General features: G+C 34.3%; 1 protein-coding gene across 1 annotated transcript in view; it reads right to left on the bottom strand.

Moving 5' to 3' along the window:
* Positions 1-14101, bottom strand: part of LOC129739166 (uncharacterized) — a 43702-nt gene extending 29601 nt beyond the window's left edge. Inside the window, exon 1 of the mRNA XM_055730578.1 lies at positions 13466-14101. Within this exon, the coding sequence (XP_055586553.1) occupies positions 13466-13544 (79 nt within the window). The 5' untranslated portion in view covers positions 13545-14101. The remainder of the gene's footprint in view (positions 1-13465) is intronic.
* Positions 14102-14464: the final 363 nt, after the last annotated feature.

Here is a 14464-nt window from a genome sequence, read left to right as displayed (position 1 = left end):
TCAGAGTTAGAAGATATATAATTGAAACTTTACTGTGGCCTTCAGGTATCAGGTATCAGAATGGGGGTAGGCTTTATAGCGGCACGTTATCCAAACATACGGGAAAATTGTGCCTAGCCTTTTTTTATCCAAGATTTCATCATTTACCTGAGAAACCTGAAGAACCTATAAAAGGAAGAAATAAATTCAATCTATTTAAGATGGCATAAAGCCTTTCCACTATGGACTATTAGCATTAAAGCTCTTTTCTACATTCGGTAAGGAATGATAGAATGTGTTTTAAGTTTAATTTCTTAAACTCAGATTCGCTTAAAGCGTAAGATCCCAGAGTACGAAAACGTAGTCTGGCAAATGAGGGACAGTTACATATAAGATGGAAGGGATCTTCCACATCTGATTCACAACTACCACATACTGGAGATTCAGCACGCTGAATGTTGTGCATGTAATAGTTGAGTTTACAATGACCGGAGAGTGCTCTGATCAAGATGCTGCAATGAGATTTATTTAAAGTTAATAAGTAACTCGATATGATTGGAGATGGTTTTTCTAAAAATAATTTAGTTTGGCGACAAGTGTCCAACTCTTCCCAGTATCGTTCATGCTGGTTAGAAGAAGAAGTTTGAATTTGGTTTCTGAACCAACATGATGATAGTGGGACAGCCGGCTCTGGTCCTTTTCCGACCCAGCTCTAGCGAGTTCGTCGGCGCATTCGTTTCCAAAAATTCCCTTATGTCCGGGTACCCATAGAAGGTTTAATCCATTACCTTCAACAAGTTCTTCGATTGCTTTCCGGCATGCGATTACCAGTTTTGATCTAGAACTGGAAGCACTGAGTGATTTGATAGCTGCTTGGCTATCTGAACAGAAATAAATTGTTCTGAACATAATCTTCTTTTGAAGTGCAATTTGCACTCCATACATAATAGCATATAGCTCAGCCTGAAAGACTGTACAATATTTTCCTAGAGGTTGAGCATATTCTATGTTCAACTCGTGACAGTAAATTCCTGCACCTGCACGGCCGTTTGATAATGAACCGTCAGTATAGAATACAATATGAGAGGACATTTGGTCCTCTACGAAACCTGATAACCATTCTTGAGGAGATGGAAATTTGACTTTAAACCCCATGTAGGGAAGACTACTCGAGAGTGTTAAATCGTTTGGCGCTAGATTAAACTTGTTTAATCTAACTAATTCAGGCCACACATTTGTATGGCTCGACGATCTTTCGATATTTCCTGACAGCCAGAGACCAACTGCCTGTAGACGAAAAGCACATGAGAAGGCTTCCTGTTTTAGGAACAAGTGTAGAGGTTTGATAGAAAACAGAGCCTCTAGTGCTGCAGTAGGAGTTGTAGTGAACGATCCGGACAACCCCAAAAGACACATTCTTTGAAGGTGATTTAGTTTAGTCCGAACTGTTGCAACTTCTCCTTTCTGCCACCACACCAGACACCCATAGGCCAGAATTGGTCTTATTATTGTGGAGTAAATCCAGTGAATATGTTTGGGTTTGAGTCCCCAGTTTTTTCCGATTGCACGTCGGCATTGTCCGAAGGCCATGCATGCTTTTTTGATTCTGAATTCGATGTGATCAGACCAGTTTAATTTGGAGTCAAGAATGACACCCAAATATTTAACTTGATTAGACACGGTGATTTCGGAACCATAATAGAGCAGAGGGCGCACCCCGCGGGTGATACGTTTTTGCCTTTCTAACAGAAAGGTTTGGTTATCGGTCGATTTGAGAGATCATTAATTATGGGTCTTAGACATACCTTTATAGGTACCTATCGACTCAGCTCGACGAGTTCTGTTGATGTCCGTGGATTTGTATGTGCCATTTTAAAAATGTCAAGAACGTTTTTGCGAAACTGGGCTGCACAATTAAAATGATTTTAGTCTCAAAAGAATGCATTTTTTTTTCTACACAACCCTTTCAAAAACGGGAAAAAAACAAAATAGTTGAAACCGTTTTCTTTACCAAATACATATCATACTTATTATGGCATAAAAAAAAGTTGCTAGTGGCGCCTCGAAGCAGCAGCACCAGCAATCATTTATAAATTGGAGATAATCAAAATAAAAAATTAAATTTATCGACTCGGGAATCGAACCAAAAACCTTCAGATCCCAAGTCGCAAACGCTATCCAATAAACCATCGGCACGCTTGACTATGAGTGGCTCAAACTCAAATAGGTAAAAGGCATTACTAAGACGCACCGTGGTCTGTGCAGTTTCTCAGTCTGCTGGGGCAAATACGGCAACAGTGTTTAGGGGAGAGTGGGGATACTTGATCCCCTTTTCTTATTTTCACCATATCTTTTCGGAAAAATTCATCAACTCGCCGTCTTTGACATTTTCTGACAGCTTGTAACTTCAAGTTTCTATGTTCCAAAAATTAGAACGATACTTGAACCCGTTGATGAGCTAGAAGCATTTTCGTGGGAGTAAAAAAATTGCGATTTTTCTGAAGTTAGAGGAGACTTGATCCCCTTTTGAAGGAGACTTGATCTTTTATTCAGGAAGCCCTGATCCTTGTATAAAAATCAAACAAAACCCCAAGATAAAATGTTAATTGACTATTTTGGTCATGTTTGTTCTCATTTCACAATTTATAGTAGACATAAAAAGAAAATTCTATAACTTTGTCTCAACGCTAACAACATTGCATACTTAAAGGCGCTATTTTTTATAATTTAGAAACAAATAATTATTTCTGCTCTTTTCTTTAGACAATTGTTTGATAAATATTAGTTTTTGGATAAATATTAGTAATTTCGTAATCAGCAATCATAACGATCAATTCAGAAGAAGAATATGCCGTTTTGTAGGGGGATCAATTGTACCCAACTCTAGGGGATCAATTGTACCCATAATCAACAATTTAGAAAACATTTTCTGAAAAAAGTTGAGAGTTTTCCATTGCTTTGAAAATATGGCATTATGAAGTTCATTTTACGCTCGAACGATTGATACATTGGAACAAATATTTTTTTCATAATTTTCCCATGTAAGGAACATTTCAAAGTGATGGAAAAAGATCTTCAAGTTACATTTTGTGAAATTTTTCAAACAAAGTTCAATTACTCAAACAATTATTTTGTTAAAATTTTTTAAACTACAAGCATTGTTATTTTGCTGATTTTGGCACATTTTTCTAGAACATTTGATCTTTGTAAGACATTCCAGTTTCGAGATATAGCTAAGGAATCAAGTATCCCCAGGGATCAAGTATCCTCATTCTCCCCTATATCTTACACTTCTTGCTTTTCAATGCAGCAAATGGCGGATGGGCGTTTCCTTCAGAGTCCGCCATGCCTGTAGACACTATAATTTCATATATGAAATTATAGTGTCTATAGCCATGCCGGGTGTCAACAAAATGCAGAGCCGTACAGAAAACTGCGTTGGGGGGGAATTTATATGAAGATTTTATGACCCTCGTTTTTTTACCCGTGTTGAAGAATGAATTTATGTTTTTTTTTTTCATTTCTACATACTCATACATAATTTAGATTCAATTTCAGATACAGAATTCAGATTCAGTTTTCAAATTCAGAATACAGGTTTAGGAATCAGAATTCAGGATTCAGAATTCAGAATTCAAAATTCAGATTCAGAACTCATATTCAGATTCAGAATTCAGATTCAGAATTCAGATTCAGAATTCAGATTCAGAATTCAGATTCAGAATTCAGATTCAGAATTCAGATTCAGAATTCAGATTCAGAATTCAGATTCAGAATTCAGATTCAGAATTCAGATTCAGAATTCAGATTCAGAATTCAGATTCAGAATTCAGATTCAGAATTCAGATTCAGAATTCAGATTCAGAATTCAGATTCAGAATTCAGAATTCAGATTCAGAATTCAGATTCAGAATTCAGATTCAGAATTCAGATTCAGAATTCAGAATTCAGAATTCAGATTCAGAATTCAGATTCAGAATTCAGATTCAGAATTCAGATTCAGAATTCAGATTCAGAATTCAGATTCAGAATTCAGATTCAGAATTCAGATTCAGAATTCAGATTCAGAATTCAGATTCAGAATTCAGATTCAGAATTCAGAATTCAGATTCAGAATTCAGATTCAGAATTCAGATTCAGAATTCAGATTCAGAGTTCAGATTCAGAATTCAGATTCAGAATTCAGATTCAGAATTCAGATTCAGAATTCAGATTCAGAATTCAGATTCAGAATTCAGATTCAGAATTCAGATTCAGAATTCAGATTCAGAATTCAGATTCAGAATTCAGATTCAGAATTCAGATTCAGAATTCAGATTCAGAATTGAGATTCAGAATTCAGAATTCAGAATTCAGATTCAGAATTCAGATTCAGAATTCAGATTCAGAATTCAGATTCAGAACTCAGATTCAGAATTCAGATTCAGAATTCAGATTCAGAATTCAGATTCAGAATTCAGATTCAGAATTCAGATTCAGAATTCAGATTCAGAATTCAGATTCAGAATTCAGAATTCAGAATTCAGAATTCAGATTCAGAATTCAGAGTCAGAATTCAGATTCAAAATTCAGAGTCAGAATTCAGATTGAGATTCAGAATTCAGATTCAGAATTCAGATTCAGAATTCAGATTCAGAATTTAGATTCAGAATTCAAATTCAGAATTTAGATTCAGAATTCAAATTCAGAGTTCAGATTCAGATTCAAAATTTAGATTCAGAATTCAGATTCAAAATAATGTAGATTCAGAATTCAGATTTAGATTTCAGATTCAGGATTTTGATTCAGAATTCAATTTTTGTAAATGTATTTTCGGCATATTGGTGAAAAATTTAGATTCATGGAGAAAGAATATCAGAATTTAAAATTGATGAAGATGTTGCGAAGTAAAGTATGGTGTACGTTAATAAGTTTTCCTTGCAAAAATGTTCTTTTACTTTTTTCATCATACGTAAATTTTTTCCTCACTTTTCTACCCATCTTTATCAATTTTCAATTCTGAAATTGTTTCTCCCAGAATACTAATTTTCACAGTTTTTGATAAATTTGCGATGACTTAAAGATCATAACGCATGAAAACACGATTTTGTATTGTGAAAACTTTTTTCATAATTTTTTCTGAAATTAAGAGTGCTGCATACTTTTAAGGGTAAAACCATACTACTAAAAGTTGTAAAATCCGAAATCATAAAAAAAAATTTTGGATGAAAGGAATTTCAATTTTAACAAACGCGTGATTCAGAATTCAGATTCAGAATTTAGATTCAGAATTCAGATTCAGAATTCAGATTCAGAATTCAGATTCAGATTCAGAATTCAGATTCAGAATTCATATTCAGAATTCAGATTCAGAATTCAGATTCAGAATTCAGATTCAGAATTCAGATTCAGAATTCAGATTCAGAATTCAGATTCAGAATTCAGATTCAGAATTCAGATTCAGAATTCAGATTCAGAATTCAGATTCAGAATTCAGATTCAGAATTCAGATTCAGAGTTCAGATTCAGAATTCAGATTCAGAATTCAGATTCAGAATTCAGATTCAGAATTCAGATTCAGAATTCAGATTCAGAATTCAGATTCAGAATTCAGATTCAGAATTCAGATTCAGAATTGAGATTCAGAATTCAGATTCAGAATTCAGATTCAGAATTCAGATTCAGATTCAGAATTCAGATTCAGAATTCATATTCAGAATTCAGATTCAGAATTCAGATTCAGAATTCAGATTCAGAATTCAGATTCAGAATTCAGATTCAGAATTCAGATTCAGAATTCAGATTCAGAATTCAGATTCAGAATTCAGATTCAGAATTCAGATTCAGAATTCAGATTCAGAATTCAGATTCAGAATTCAGATTCAGAATTCAGATTCAGAATTCAGATTCAGAATTCAGATTCAGAATTCAGATTCAGAATTCAGATTCAGAATTCAGATTCAGAATTCAGATTCAGAATTCAGATTCAGAATTCAGATTCAGAATTCAGATTCAGAATTCAGATTCAGAATTCAGATTCGGAATTCAGATTCAGAATTTAGATTCAGATTCAGAATTCAGATTCAGAATTCAAATTCAGAATTCACAATCAGAATTAAGATTTAGAATTCAGATTCAGAATTCAGATTTTTGTAAATTTATTTTCAGCATATCGGTGAAAATTTAGATTCTTGGAGAAAGAATATCGGAATTGAAAATTTATAATGATTGATGTTGCGGGGTAAAGTATGGTGTGCGTTTATAAGTTTTCCTTGCAAAAATGTTCTTTTGCTCTTTTCTCTTCATTTTTCTATCCATCTTTATCAGATTCAGAACCCAGAATTAGAATTTAGATTCAGATTTAGAATCCAGATTCCAGATTCAGATACAGAATTTAGATACAGAATACAGATTTAGAATTTAGATTCAGAATTCAAATTAGGAATTCAAAATTCAAAACTCAGAATTTTGAATTTTGAATTCAGAATTCAGAATCCAGAATTCAGAATTCTGAATTCTGAATTCTGAATTCTGAATTCTTAATTCTTAATTCTAAAATCTTAATTCTGAATTTGAATTCAGAATTCAGATTCATAATTCAAATTCTGAGTTCAGATTCAGAATTCAGATTGAGAATTCAGATTTAGAATTCTGATTAAGAATTCGGATTAAAGATCAACCTGGAATTTGAAATTGGAAATTATATTCAAATATTAGACTAAGTGTTGTAACTCAAAATTCAAACTTTAGAATCAGAATAAGATTTCAGATTTAGTTTCCAGAATGAGATTAATCATTTAATAGTCATATTACTTTCCCCTCCTTTTGTGAGAATTTTTTCTTTTATGCATGGTTGAGCTCTAAAAAAGGTATCATGCTAGGCCACGTGTCACGGCTATCCATCAATATTGTAGTTGGTTTTACTTATTCAGTAAAAAAAAGCATAAAAAAACAGTAAGATTCGAACCGTGACCAGCATCGTGAAAGTTCTGGTTGCTACCACGGCACCATTTCAGCGTGTTATAAGTCTAGGAAATTCAACTGTTTAAATACCATTCTTTCCATACATAAAATGAACTCCTTACATACCAGTTCGCTTTTCCCCAAAAAACGTACTATGCATCATTTTTTTATATTGAGATCGGAATTTTTCGTGTTTGAATATCTGAAATCATACTGATATGATGCAGAGGGAAGGAATCTATCATGTGTATTCTATATTATTTTATATATTTCCAAATATAACTTACACTCTGTTAGAAAGGCTCCAATCCACTGTTAAGTGTATTAAATCGGGTTTTAGTAAATAAAACAATATTAGTTTTTAGAGGACTAACTGAAAGTTCTACATGAGAACACCATCGTTCAACAGAGCGCAGAGCTTGTTGCATTATATCAAATAATGTGCTTATGCACAAACCTCTTACCAGCAGAAGATAATCATCTGCGAATCCATAGGTTGGTATTCCACGGTCATTGAGTTTTCTCAACAAGCCGTCTGCAACTAGGTTCCACAAAAGAGGTGATAGTACACCTCCCTGTGGGCAACCACGTGTGCTAACTTTTGTTATTGAAGCCTGTCTTAAAGACGAATGAAGATTCCTGTTACTTAGCATTGCGCTAATCCAGTTAGTTATAACACTAGGCACTCCATGAAGTAATGCCGCATCCATTATTGATGTAAACGAGACATTATCAAATGCTCCTTCTATGTCTAGAAATGCTCCTAGACATGATTCTTTCTGTGAAAAACTATTTTCAATATTATGTACTACGTTGTGCAGAAGAGTTAATGTTGATTTTCCTGTTTGGTATGCATGTTGTGTCGCATTAAGCGGATGTTGGACAAGGCATTCTTGCCTAATATGATGATCAATTAAACGTTCAAGTGCTTTTAATAGAAATGAACTTAGACTAATAGGACGAAAGCTTTTGGCTTCGTCGTATGATGATCGTCCCCCTTTAGGGATGAATTTCACGGCTATCTGCCGCCAAAGTTTAGGAATATATCCATGAGCAAAACTGCTTATCATTATTTTTCTTAATATGTGTTTGAAATGATCGAAACCTTTTTGAAGCAAAACTGGAAATAAACCGTCACTTCCAGGAGATTTGTATTGAGCAAAACCATCGATTGCCCATTTGATCGATTCTGTAGTAACTATATTCCGAGCAAAATGCAAGGAATCTAGACTTCCAGAAAAGAACTCAGGCTCTATCGATGAATCTTGATCAACACATCCTGGAAAGTGAGTATTGAATAGACAACTTAATGTTTCTTCGTCGTTTGATGTATAATCACCACTAGGGGTTTTAAGGTATGAAACCTGATAATCTTTTGATTTGGCTAAGACTTTATTTAACCTACTTGCTTCGTGCAAGCTTAAAATGTTTGTGCAGTAGCTCTGCCAACTTGAGCGTTCGGCAGCTCTTGTTGCTTTCCGGTAAGCTCTGCGAGCCAACTTGAAAGCATCAAAACCTTCCGTGCGCCTTCGGTTCCAAGAGCGTCTGCAGTTTTTTCGTAATTTACTGAGATTTGAGTTCCACCATGGTGTACTGTTTTTGTTGAATTTCAACGTTCGTAAGGGACACGCTTCTTCATAAGAATTTAAAATAATTTCGGTGGTTTTTGCAACCACTTCATCCAACTCAGAAGGAGTAGTAATTTCAGGTGTATATCCATGAAATTTAATAGCAATATGCTCCAAATATAGGTCCCAATTAGTTGTTCTTGGGTTTCTGAATGTAATTGTTTCTAAAAACTCACCTGAGTGTTCAAAATAGATAAACCTGTGGTCAGAAATCGATTCTTCGTTAGGCACATGCCAATTTGAAATTTCCTGAGAAATTGCTCTAGAACAAAGTGTGATGTCAATCACCTCTTCTCTGTCACACCTAACAAAAGTTGGTTTATTTCCTACATTTAGAATTTCTAAATCAGTGCTGCTTAAATATTCCATTAAATTTAAGCCTCTCAGATTGATATCTGAGCTACCCCATACAAAATGATGGGCATTGGCTTCACAGCCAATCACAAGAGGTATATTTTGTGATTCACAGAATGAAATGACATTTTTTAGATCATCCGTAGGGGATGATTGTTCATATGGTGAGTATGCTGAACAGTAGACGTATTTTATATCAGGCAGCGAAACCTGAACGACGCAAATATCTCTTGTTGTTAGATTGGGTATAAGTGTTGCATTTAAAGAATTGTTTATCAATATACATGCACGAGGCATTATTCGGGCATTAGTCATTCCAATTACACTGAACACAGTAAAGTTTGGTTTGAGCAAATTCCCTAAGTAAAAAGTTATTTGCGCAATTCGATAAACTTTTCTTTGAAAATCGTTAATATATTACACTAAATGCTTTATACAGCGCTTCAGCAATTTCAAAACACATCATAATGTACTAAACAGTTGTAGATCTTAACTTTTTTCAACTTTGTTTCGAAGACTGAAAATTGTTTTGTCTTACCTACAACGTTTCAGATTTGAAAAACTGTTTTTCAAGGTTATTTTTTTAATTTCATTGTAACTCCTTAGAATGAAACTGTAGAACTTTGGCTTGTTCAGCAAAGTTATGTATTTTGTTAAGATAAACAACTTTGTAGAAGAAACCAAAGCTCTAAAATGCTTAACAAAAAAGTTAGCTTTTTTATCTTGCTATTGGTGGACCCCTCGACTCTATATTTTATTTCAAAGAATGCGCTTTGTAAAATTATGCAATGTTGTCGAAGACATCGAAAGTCTATCTTTTCATCCCTGGCCGCTATTAATTTAGTTCCGCTAGATTGATGTTCTGTACCAGTGTGCAGTGGTAGTATTCTATAAGCCGCCACCACATAGCCAGTCATGATCATGACTATTCATACTGCTTATACTCCTTGATCAAAATTCTTTAGATTTACTCACTTACTTAGGGGAGATGAGGGCATAACGAGCACCCGAGGCATAATGAGAACTACGCTTTTCTACGAAAGTGCGTATTTTCTTAAATAAATTTTCATGAGGATTTGTTTCGTACTTCCTATAGTATTAATTTTTCACAAAAAAAGGAATCTCCTTATCATCTTTACAGAGATATTTAAAAAAAACTAGCTTGGTTCTCAAGTTACGAAAATATTATAATTTTTGAGCACCACGAAATAAGCTCTTACGATCTTCAAATAACCTTGATCTATAATGTTCGCACTGCAACATGATGTACACATTGTTTCTCAATTTTTACCATCATAAAATTTTTGATTTTTCACTTTTATCAATTTTAAAACACGTTTTTACTTAAATTTGTTGACTAGGGGCATATAGAGCACCATATTATCGAGGCATAATGAGCATTTTCTACCGTAGAATCTAGCAGCGAATTAAAATTGATTTATAGTGCCACACCTTGACTAGTTTTCATCCGACAATTTAGCCTATTGGTAAGGTGTCGAAGAGGTAATCAAAAGACTAGAGTTAGATTTCTGTTCGAGGTGATTTTTTTCCATTCACAATTCATGATCGATTTTTTTATTGTTACATTATACGGCTAGTAGCATCATCCTCCGAACAAAGCACTTAATGTATGAGCGTGCGTGAATTGTTTGTATTCTACAAACAGACCTAGATTATTTTGTTATTGCTGTGTTTGATGAATCTACGACTCACCTGACTTCATCGAATTGAATTCGCTGCTAGATTCCCCGGCAAAAACGCACATCTTGCTCTGATTAATGGTGCTCATACTGCCTCAGGGGGGGGTTCTCATTATGCCTCCACAGTGGCTGGTTTTCAGCTTTTGGCAAAAATTTTTAAAATGCATTTTTTAACGTTTTCATTTAGTTTTTCACGTTTCAGGCCGTTAGGGAATAGGCTTTTCAAGTGTCTGAACACGAAACAATAATGTAACCTCCATATTATAGCTATTTTCTATGGTTAAATAACCGTTTTCCTTAAGGTGCCCATTATGCCCCCATCTCCCCTACTTCGCCTTTTTTGAAAAAAAAAAATTGAAACTCGTCTAGAATCTAGAAGAATCAACTGTCAGAGTTAGAAGATATATAATTGAAACTTTACTGTGGCCTTACTCAAATTAATATTTAAATATTTGAATGCCAGAGGTTAGTTGCCAATAAGTACAACAATATGTTAATTAAAGCGAAGCTACAGATCTTGAACTTGAGTTACAAATTTAATAAACAGGTTAAACGAAAAGCGAAAAAAAACCTCGAAAATAATAGTTGAATATCGATTGAATTTTTTTTATTAAATAATTTTAAACACAATAATTTACAATAAATATTTTCCAAGTTCTTATGTTCTTATCTTTATATTTATTTTTCTTTGCTTTTTTATATTTATTCCATATTCAAAATATTTTAAACTATCGGTAATTAAATTAAGAAAAAAATAAAATCTTCTTTAGACTACATAGAAAAAAATATAATGAATGATTGTTGTGAAAAAACAAGATAAACAAAAAAATGCAGTAATTAACGAATGGCATAGATAACGGTGAGGCTCAGATAACCGAAACTAGGATTTCCGGTATCAAACACGTGCATTTGTTCAATTTATTTTGAAGCAATTATTTTTTAACCTTTGGATCTCTTATAGAACCTTAACAAACGATTTATTTCCTTTTAATTATAATACTTTTGACGTGTTTTGAGATTTTTTACATCTTCGATTTATGTCAATAAAGCAGTTATGTTTCCTTTCTGAACAATTGATGGAAAATCACAAATATTGACGCTCTCTGGAGCCACGACTGTTAATGTAACAGCTTATACTCCAACTTCCTCTTCAGATTTACATGAGTTACCTAGTTCTTGATGAATTGCTTAACGCATCCAGATTACTAGAACGCAAATGAAAAAATGCAACTTTCTCTGGCGGGTTCAATTATCTACTCTCTGGAGCCACGATTTTCGCACTTCTTCGTTTGAAGCCACCTCGAAAACGACCTTCAATATTATTTTAAAGCACTCAGAACGTTTCTTAAAATTTTAAATGTAAATAATTAAGTTAGCAATCAAACAACGCGAGCATCAAAACTTAGCCCGACCGCATGAACGGAATGCGAAAGCAATTTACATCTTCTCTCGAAGTTCACCTTAAAACTTTAGCTCAATAAGTGGCGTAATATGACAGACTACCTTTCTCCGGCTGACCTAGTCCTAGAAATTCTTCATCTGCAAGATTCCACAGCATCCCATGTGCCACAAATGTTTTCCCTTAATTTTTCAAAGTAAGGAACCATCCGGAGGCGATCTAAGTTAAGGCATCGTGAGTTATTTCACTGCATTTGCCATAAATGCAAGGGCGTTGATTTCTCTCTAATTTTTATTCAGCATTCCTATCAATCACACAGATCGATTATTTGAAATGCTAATGTGAAAAATGAAAATTAGAAATTTTAGGGTTTATATTCACCGATATGCAAACTTTATTGACAAAATAGAATGATTGATAAAAAAAATTATTCAAGAAATTCAAGATAAGAACAAGTTTACTGGTGTTGGGAAAAGTGGTAGAAATTTTGTCACTTTTAGCACATTTTGAAAATTTCACCATGCAAAAACATTTTCAAGATCTGTGACCTTCAAGTTTTTTAACAACACGTGTTGTAGTTTCGCATGCTGTGATGCAAAAATAGCAATATTTCTATCACATACGGCTGAAATAGAAACAGTGCTGTAAAAAAATACAACGCCCAAAGATCTTGAAAACATTTGAAACCCGATCATCTCAGGGTGGGGTGGACCAAGTTTCAAAATTCGAGTTTTATTCGAATCCTTTGTTCATACTTCATCAATAAATTTGTTTAATTTTGTGCGAAAAATCTTCAGGTTATTTGATAACAGAGATACGCGTGAAAAAAAATGCATGTTTTAGAAGACTGATCCCAAACTTTTGGCCGTTGCACCATACTACGTTGTGATCCCAAACTTTTGGACGATGACGCAAGTATCTATTTTATATAAATAAGGTATATTGCAAATTTTTCGCACAAAATTAAACAAATGTATTTTGATAAGTATGAACAAAGGATTCGAATGCAATTCGAATGTTTAAATTTGGTCCACCCCACCCTGAGATGATAGGGTTTGAACTTCAAGCACAGAGAACTTTAAGTTCAGATTTTGAAAAATGTTCCAACTTTAAGCCAAATTTAAGTCATATAAACTCAATATTAAGATTTTGTCAAATACATCCAGGTAGGTTCTGCTCACGATCTGCTGAATGAGATCAAAAGAATTCCAATATGTCATAAGTTGGCTGAGATATGGTTGATCAATATTTTCATGTTTTTGAGAGGGTGATCCCAAACTTTTGGCCGGCAGTCTATTGTTCTTCCTTCAAACCAAAGTTTAAGGAAAACGCTAAGAACTTATTCTCCAACCTATTATTTAGTTTGTATTAAATTATTTTTTTTATAAACTTTTTCAATCTGAAACATTTGACGGATAATATTATAACAATAAATAGATAGAGGTATTTGATAATTAATTTACCGTTAACACACTCCACGCCAAGGTACATGAGCACCCACAATGCAACGAACGAATTCATTATGCCGTAAGTAAAATTCATGTTGGTACTTCACTTTCTTCCGATTGTGCTCGGGCTTCAACTGTTCAGTCCAAAGAACTTCCGTTGCCCGAAACAATTTCTCTCACAACTGATTTGGTTATTTTTCTGTTGCTATCACTTTTCGGATCTTTTCGAATCGCACTGGTTGATGTGCCAATTAAAATATTCCAACATTTTTAGCCATCACACACATGGTTTAGATATGGTTTGCGGTGGATCGCTTATTAATGAAAGCACTCAGAACTTTGAATAAAACTCAATTCCTAGCGAACGCAAATGCTTTCAACCAATAACCAAAAATATAGCAGTAAAATCAAATTAAATAACAGGATCAGTTCGCTTTCAAGTTGCACTTCTCATATGCAAAAGCTTTCGCGTTTTTTTCTCTCTTTGGATGCAAATCGAACTATTAATTCATTTGTCACTCTGCTTTTGCTCTAGAATGAACTTCCGGAACCTAGATTTTTTATTTTATTTTTGTGATTCACTGACTTCCGGTTCGTTTGTTCTTTTCACACTTCCCGCCAAGCGAGGTTCTTCGTTCGGTGACGTTCCGACCGTTACTGGACAGATGGCAAGCAGCGAATGGCGCTTTTTATAGGGATTATTTCCACACATTTTCGCAATGCTGTTGCTGCTGCTGATTCTGGGGAGCTGTGGAGCTTGAATCGCCAGGGCAGGTGTACATCATCACCGTTGGCATCGTCGTCGTCGTTGTCGTATCCATCGTCGGCATCTTGCTGCTTGTGAACCAAGTACCTACCCACACTTATGGATCATATGCGATGCACATGGTCGGCTTTTCCGGCTAATTTTCTTGGGAGTTGGGACGAAAGTGAGGGAATGCTAACGAAAATTTGCTGGTTTTGCTGGGAAATATTTTGAGTTTTCAATAAATTTTCAGTTAACCAGGTTGTAGA

This window comes from Uranotaenia lowii, chromosome 1 (genome assembly GCF_029784155.1).
Source record: "Uranotaenia lowii strain MFRU-FL chromosome 1, ASM2978415v1, whole genome shotgun sequence".
In the NCBI taxonomy this organism is placed as follows: domain Eukaryota; kingdom Metazoa; phylum Arthropoda; class Insecta; order Diptera; family Culicidae; genus Uranotaenia; species Uranotaenia lowii.
Note: the sequence above shows the minus strand (reverse complement) of the source record. Positions and strands in the feature narration are given on the sequence as shown.